This window comes from Pongo pygmaeus, chromosome 1 (assembly GCF_028885625.2).
Source record: "Pongo pygmaeus isolate AG05252 chromosome 1, NHGRI_mPonPyg2-v2.0_pri, whole genome shotgun sequence".
NCBI classification, from domain to species: domain Eukaryota; kingdom Metazoa; phylum Chordata; class Mammalia; order Primates; family Hominidae; genus Pongo; species Pongo pygmaeus.
Genome location: NC_072373.2, coordinates 203,448,771 through 203,456,790, shown reverse-complemented (window position 1 = coordinate 203,456,790; position 8,020 = coordinate 203,448,771). Strand labels below are relative to the sequence as shown.

The window sequence follows — 8,020 nt, the reverse complement described above, 5'->3', positions numbered from 1 at the left end:
GCCAGGCCCTCAGCCAAGCTCACTTGATTTCAAAGCAAGAGCAAAAATGACCATCACCGTTCACTGCCCTTATAAAACTGGGCACCAGGGAGTGGAGCAGGTAAGAATGGAAACCTTTAACAGGCTCCCTACAACGTTAAAGTCCTCAATGATTTTGGATGGAGACTCTTAAGCTGTTTCAGTTGCATGGTAAACACAGCATTGGGCTCTGGCTAGAGAGAGGCCTGTGTTTGAACCACGTTCTGTTCCTGGCCAGCTATGTGATCTTAGGCAACTGTGAATCTGTTTCTCACCTGTGTAAAATGGGGGACCCTTGCCTCTTAAGAATGAAATAAAAGATATGCAGTCTTTGGCAGGTAGTGGGCGCTTAATAAATGCTTATTCTTCTCAGGATCAGCCCAAGGAGGTGAAGTGACTTGCACAGAGTCACAGCTTCCAAGCGGCAGGGCCAGAATTCAAGTTCAGCCCTCTTGCTTCCCAGAGCCACATTCCTTCCCTCCAATTCCCTAGCAAGGGAGGCTCCCGAACCACCATTTTGTCTTCTGCCAGGGCGGGCGTCTGGCTGCTTGTCAGTCACCGGCCTTGGGAAGCCAAGTGCTGACTAAACACAGGCCTGAGCAGGCGGGTGGAGCAAAGGGGCTCTGCAGGGGCGAACTGGCTCCGCGGCCCCCTTCTCTGCACCACCACCTCCAGCGATGAGCTCAGAGCGGCTGGCGCAGCAGTTGCTGACAATTCAAAACTTCTGCCCCCTCTCCTGGGATGCCAGTGGGTGACTCTCTCTCCGAACAGCAGGCGTGACCCGCAGTCACCAACTCTGCTCCCGCCCCTCTCCCAGGGGCCACTACACTGTGTCTGCTGGGCCCGGAACTGGGTGTCTGCTCATAAATTACCCCCAGGGACAGTTACCCGCAGCAGCTGTGCTCGGAACAACCGTTGCTTCCTGGGTAGGTCATTTTTTGGGTCAGAATACAAACCCAGCCCCCTCGCCTTCCTCAGGCAGGAGAAGGGGCGTGCAGCAGCCTAAACCTTTTATCAGATTCCATTGTAAATTGTTCTATTTCAGGTAAGTTGCTTGGGTCTGAGAGGCAGACAAGATGCCGGCCAGATGTTGGGCGCAGCATCAGCCTTCAGCCTGTACTCCTCTCCTGCCTGATGCAAACAGTTGCCAGCAGATTGTCTCCTGAGGCCCCAGCACACCCCCTTTCTCATGGTGAGAAGGGGACTGGGTATCTGGGCCTGCAGGTCCTCCAACCTGGGTCTCCTCCTCAACTGAAATGGTTTCCAGCCTTCTCCACCTTCTGCACACGGTGCACTTTCCGCACCCAAAAGCCTCCTGCCCTTTAGGCCCACCCACACTGGAGCCCCTCCTGAGCTCTGGCCACCACCTGTGGCTGTTAGTGTCACTTCCTTCTAATCTCTTGTCCCATTAAAACAATACCACAAACACCAGAGGTGGTTGAGTGGCTACAAAGACTTTATCAAATTATTTAAAATGTTGGCATTTAAGTATTCATGTGTATACAGTTACATGGAACCTTCAGGTCAGTGGGGCACAAATGTGGTATACACACAATGAGCCTGGCAGGGAAGCAAATGAGACCAGGCTTGGAGCTACAGGGATTTAAAAAAATTGGATGTCTTTCTGAGGGTCTGAGAAGAATAGGGCAGAAGAGGAAAGGGTCACTTTAGGGTCTGGCTTAACCCACTGCCTAGATCTCCAACTGAAGAGCTCCTTTCCCATCCTCAGGGGAAGAGTGCCTGTTTTCAAACGGCATCCCTACTACACGTATACCCCTTCCCTAAAATCTTGATGTGACAAACGCACCCAAGAACCCACTGGAATATGTCCTTATAAATATGTTTGTATCAGAGAAAACAAGGCACTTTGGGAGCATTATGGCTTACTCTACTACATGTACACCATTCTAGACAGAAAGTAAAAACTGGTTAGTTCCTCAAGTGAATTAACTGAATAAACTTGATAACAAAATTGTTCCCTAACCCACACTGAGGCACAGTTAAAGTGAACACGGCAGGAGGCACAGAATGAGGCACATCTCTGCGCGACACCTGGTCCCAGGTCAGCTGGACCCCAGCAGGGCTCAAAGCCTGATGCCCCCAGGAAGCCTGACATCTCTCATGAGCAAAGCCCCCTGGCCTTGGAGCACTGGCTCCCTCCCTCCCCGTGCCCTGAGGTCAGGTGAGGGGCCGCAGTGGGAGGCAGTCCTAGAGCAGAGCTGGGACACGGTGGGAATGCTTAAGCAGGGTCACCAAAGCCACAGAGACCTCAATCTGTCCAAGCTGGCGCTGCAGAGTCAGAGGATCGGCGCCACGGGAAGAGATTTCACATTAGCCCTGACAACACCGCCTCGGCTCTGCGGTGACATTGGCCAGGGTCGTTTCTGACGGCACTCGAGCTTCCACTGGAGGCGAGCTGGAGCCTGGGCCAGCTGCTCTGAGCCTCCAAGGGCTGGCTGAGCCTGCCCCCTCCCCCGGGCTGCTCCTTTGGAATGTACCCATCTCACAACCAAGGCAAAGCCACAAGTCGCTTCTGACACTATTGGAAGCTGGGCCCCAGGGCCACAGGAATGGGGGCAGGTCCCCTTGGCGGGGTGAACCAGGAAGGGAGGAGGCTCCTTGGCTTCAGCGCTTAGGAGTCCTTATGGGCCACTGTTCCATACTCTCACTAGCTTAGGCCCAGATTAAATAATCACTAAACTTTGCATCCTACATTACGTGAGCCCAAAAACAGGATTACCTGCATTGGGTCCTTTATCATCTTAAAGGGCTCTGGGTCTAAAGGAGCCATTTTTTTTTTTATTTTTTTTGGTGCATATGCATAAGTGGAGCCCAGAGGGCCTCTCGGCTCACTGGGTCCCCGGGCCCCCGAGCTGAGGAGGCTTCGCAAGGCCAGCTGCTACAAAGTGCCGAGCTTGGCTGCATAGATTTTAATGAGAGCGTCAGGCAGAGCTGTGCTGTTGCTCTCCGGGACTTGCAGATCATTACCAAACCAGCTGTAGGATGAGAACACAGCACATCGAAACCCTAGGAGGTCACTGAGCTAATGATCTAATCCTACCTTCCGCAGGCAGTGCCCCCCCTCCCCACCTCCTCCTGCCCCCAGCCCTTTCCACGATGGACTCAGTCCATTCCAGAAGCCAGGCCAACACCGCCCCCTTCAAGGTCAGAGCAGAATGACAGTGAGTGGCTCTAGCTCTCCCTTTTCCGGAAAGGAGGATGGGGGTAATTCAGTCAAAGCCATTAGGCCCAAACCCTGGCCTGGCCAGGCCCCAGTTCTCCTATTTGGGAGAACCACTGCCCTCTGCCTGCCTCTCCAACTACTGCTGGGCTGCGGCCCAGGCGCCTTCAACGGCCATTTTAGGGTTCCGATGAAAGCACCTTCGGCTTCTAACGTACAGGCTGGGAAACAAGGTGGGGGTCCACATAGCCTGGTGTCTCAACATGGAGCTTAGTGCCAAGTCCTGTGCCAGAGACACCTGATCCGGAGAGAGGGAAGAGGGCACACTTGGGAGTGGCCACAGCAAGAGGGCATGCTGGCCCCTACAGGCTCAGTCCCCACACCCTGAGTTCCAGGAAAGAAGGCAGAGGAGAAGCGGCCAGCAAGGGCACAGAGGCAGAACCCATGACTATACACTCTCTCCTCAAGCCGGAGGGCTTTATGAGGGCTTTGGCAATTACTACAACCATTTGCTGTGCTGGGTAGGGACAGATCCTGTTTCTCTTTGTTTCAGGGCTCTGAAAGCCGGAGAAGCCAGCAGAAGCCGATTTCAGCATAAGAGGCTACACAATAGTTAGGGCAGAAGAAAAGAAACCTCACTGTTGGCTAGAGCTGACCAGTTTTTTTCTGAATAATAGCACCTGTGTATTAGCTCTGGGAAAAGCGGGGAGAGAGGGAGCTTCACCATGTGCAATGAGGGGAGCTGGAAACAGGATCTGGAGTCTCTCTGCCTTTCAGCCTGCTTCATGGCTGCCAGGCCCCCCCCAGGCAGGTACCAGCATGGCTGCCAGCCTGAGGGACTGAAGTTTCCACAGTTGGCAGAATCTTTGTTTAAACTGGGGAAATAAAAGGGGGAGGAGTTGCAGAGGAATTGAAAACAGCACCTGTCAAAGCTGCCTATCCCCTTCCTTCTCTCACTACTTCTGGTCCCCCAGAGGGGCTGGTCCCAAGGCTATGTGGTTGGCTGGTGACAGAAAAGGGGCAACAAAGAATGACAAGAGAGGCTATGAAGGTCTGAGCAGCACCGACAGGGCTGGCACAGACCCTGAGCCCTCCTACTGGGACCCCAACCTATGGTGAGGTCTGGAGTAGCAATACAGCCGAGAAAGCTCTGCCCGGACTCCAGCAGGTGCCCATTCTTTGGTCCCAGAAAGCACAGGTGACTTGGAATCAGGAACTCTGGGCTCTAGCTATGTCACTATCCAATTGTGTGACCTTGAGCAAGTCACTTCCCATCTCTAGGCCTCAGCATCCTTAAAGGGTGGGACCCACGGGGCTCCACTGTTCTTCCAGTCCTGCAGATCCAAGTCTTCAGGCTTTGCTCCTGACAGCCAGAAGAGGCCCCTGTCCTCATGTGTCAGGGATAGTTTGGTCATGGATACTAGAGGTTAAAACTGGGCTGTGTTGCCTGAAGGCATCTAGAGGTGGTAGTGGTGCATCCTGAACACCATACTCACCAAAGGGATCCTGGGAGGGAGGCAACAACACCAGCCTACAGAAAGGCATCATTTTTGGGCAGAGGAGGTGAGACATTCTTTAGAGGCTTGATGCCTCCTGGAATAAAGGGCATCCCAGGCATAGAGATCGCTTAGCAAAAGGCAGGCCCACCCTGCTGATTAGGGCAGAGGGTGAGGCAGTCTGGCCGTTGGAGCCTTCGGCCTACTCGGCCCTTTCAGTGCACGGGAAAGGGGCCAGCTGTGTCCATTCAGGCCACTCCCCCTGTTTTAGAACCAGAAGGTGGCTGGCATTCGAAGTGGCTGAGGGCACAGGTTTTAGAAGGCTGTAGTTGAATATGGCTCCGAAGGGAAGGCCCCATCTCCAACGGAAACCCGATCAAAGGAATCTGCTTTGGGATTTCTCCTTCCGTTCAATATGCAACAGGCACTTGAAGGAAAGAGGGAACATCCCAGCTACTGAACCTCAGGAGCCCCACAGGGCCTGAAAATGGGGAGAGGAAATACATGTTGACTTGGAGGAAGCACTTGGATATATCTTTGGTTGCTTCAGGGAAAGCTTTGGCCCCTTAAAATTACTTTTTTCCTCCCTTTTCTCCCCTACGGGTCTGTTGGGGTTGGCATCAAAGAAGGCAGGTAGGAAGGAAAGAAAAAGAAGGTGGGCAGCAGGCAGAAAGAGTTAATCGGACCAGTCGTCCTCATCAAATTCAGAGGAGTCATCTTCTGAGTCACTGTACTCAACAGCAATGCGACGAGACAAGATGGTGGCCACGTCATTGCCCACAACATCCCGCTTCTCTTGTTCCCGCTGCTCCTCAACCCTGCGCAGCTGAAAACCTGGTGGCAAAGAGACAGAAGGGTGAGGAAGGCGTGTCCTCAGCCTTGGAATCCATCTGGAACTGGGTAAGAGGGAGTGGCCACCAATGGGTAAGGGGTATTGGAAAGGATAGAGAAAAAGAAGGTTGTTATGGAAAAGCAGAAGATGAGTTTATGAAACTGATGGCCCTGATGCCACAGGTGTGTCTGAAAGGCAGCCTGCTCTCCTTTCTGGTTTACACACTTTCAGGCTGATGAGGACTTCTCATGAGGCTTTGAAGTGGGGAGCAGCCACCACATTCCATCTAGCAGACCCTCAGCCTGCCCAATTCCATCAATTATAATGGGGCTCAGCTGCCATAGACTGTCCTCTCTAGATTAGAAGTTTTTTGAGGATCATAAACAGAACAAACCACGATAACCCCTTGGGACTAGACCTGGCCCCTGATAGAATAAATGCCCCAATGTTCCAGGAGGGTGAGATGATGAAGGGGGAGGGGAGGGAAGAGGAGAAAAGAGGAGGTAAAAGAAAATGGGAGAAAAAAGGAGTGAGAAAGAGGGCAGGGGGCAAGGAAGGAAGACATGAAGGGTAGAGCAGTGGAGAAGGCTGGGGGGTTGCTGAGTCCAGTTGAACAAGGACCCACTAGGACAGTGATTCTTGTTTTTTTCCGAAGGCACAAAACCCTTCGGAGAAACTGATGAAAAATGGGGATCCTTCCCCAAGAAAAAAAAAATGCATGCAAACACACGTAAGCATACATTTCCAAGGACTTCAAAGATCCCAGTTTAAGAATCCTTTACTTTAAACCAAGGTGGAAAGAAATCTAAATCTCCATATTTTTAGGGTGAAGCCTTTTCTCAGGCTGCTCCCAGGCCTAATGTCCCAATCTCTCCCCACCCAATGAAAGCCGTTTCCTGGGAAGGGCACAGGGACCCCCTCACCCATCCCCCAGTCAGTCATCCCAGCTTCAGAAAGACAAGGCTCCATAGTCCCAGACCCACCACTGAAATTTACCTTGACGGATGGCTGAAAGCAGGTCGCTACGGGCATCGCTCACGGCAGGCAAGGAGGACTTGGGCTTGGTGGTATCAGAAAGCGGTGGTGGTACAGCAGGCTGGCCATCTGCACCAGTGAAAGGGGGAGGAGGGGGCCCCGGAGGAGGAGGAGGAGGGGGAGGAGGAGGTTCTCCTCCTGTTGGCTGGGACAAGGGAGGTGGTGGCAGAGTCGGGTAGTCAGCTGCTGGTGGTGGAGGAGGAGGTGGAGGGGCAGCAAAATCAGGGTGAGGTGGGAAAGATGGGGGTGAGGGTGGTGGAGGTGTCCCTGGAGACCCAAATCCTACAGGTGGTGGTGGAGGTGGGATGCCTATCATTGGAGGCGGAGGTGGCGGAGGGGCAGGTGGTGGAGCAAACCCGGGTTTAGGGCCTGGTGGAGAGCCTAGAGGAGGAGCTGGTGGTGGATGGCTTGGGCTGACCACACTGGATCTTTTGGGTCCAGCCAAACCAGATCCTCTTTGGTTGTCCGCTGGGTAACTAAAAGGCCAAAGAAAAAAAGACTCACCATCACCCTTAGAATGCAAACACCTATCTACAGTTAGCCTTGTCTATCTACAGTTAGCCTTGTCTATCTACAGTTAGCCTTGTCTATCTACAGTTAGCCTTGTCTATAAGCGGAGGTTTATCTTGGTTGACTGTACCATTTCACTTTCACTTGAACAGAAAGAAAAGCCTACAGATGGTCAGAACAGACCAATAATGAAATAAGCAGCCTTGTAAGGTAATGAGCTTCCCACCAGTAGGGGAGGATAGACAGATTGAGTAAAACTACCTGCAAAATGTAGACTTGAGATTCCTCTATCAGGTATGGGCTAGCTGAGACATCTCTTAGGCCCCCTCTGCCTTTCCAGCTCTAAGGGGAAGGCACCCTCCCTCCCCTTCTCTAAGAAGGATGGTCCATGGCAGTTGCTAGTTTAATCCTGGAGCCAGTTTAAGGGTGCATGCAAGAAAGAACTGGAAGAAAAATTCAAACACCACCCACACACTAGGCTCTGTTTCTCAGGCTATTAACATTCACCAGCATTGGAGAGGGCAGGAAACCCAAGCCAGGCTGACCACACCTGAGTGGGATATAGATTTAGGTGAATGCATCTTCAGTGCTCATGTGGGGAAATCTTGAGAAAGAATGAATCTCAATCCGAGAATCTGCAGAGATGGGAAAGGAATGTGCTACCAGACTCCTGACCCAGGCCTGAAAGAGGATTAAGGCTACAACTCTCCTGGGATCAGATTTGCTCGGCTGCAGCTGCAAGGTCTCAGGCCATGTGTGAAGCTGAAGGTTTTCTTTTTCCACCTTTGTATCTACCCTGCACTAACAGCTACTCCTTAGAAAAGCAGCCATTTTGGAATTTTCCACAGACCTTCCAGCCTTAGCTGCATCTGACAGGGCCACCAGCAGGAAGTGATTTGGGAAGCAGAAGGAGATTTGGGATTAATGGTTTCTAGGGCCAAGAAGAAC

General features: G+C 52.4%; 1 protein-coding gene across 2 annotated transcripts in view; it reads right to left on the bottom strand.

Annotated features, from left to right (window-relative positions):
* Nucleotides 1–1,456: 1,456 nt before the first annotated feature.
* The window catches only part of WASF2 (WASP family member 2), an 86,848-nt gene continuing 80,284 nt past the window's right edge, over nucleotides 1,457–8,020 (bottom strand). For both annotated transcript variants that reach the window (XM_054498712.1, XM_063667236.1), the window contains exons 8-9: nucleotides 6,524–7,038; nucleotides 1,457–5,529 (exon numbers count right to left, since the gene is read on the bottom strand). In XM_054498712.1, coding sequence (XP_054354687.1) covers nucleotides 5,372–5,529; nucleotides 6,524–7,038 — 673 coding nt within the window. In that variant the 3' untranslated portion in view covers nucleotides 1,457–5,371. The remainder of the gene's footprint in view (nucleotides 5,530–6,523; nucleotides 7,039–8,020) is intronic.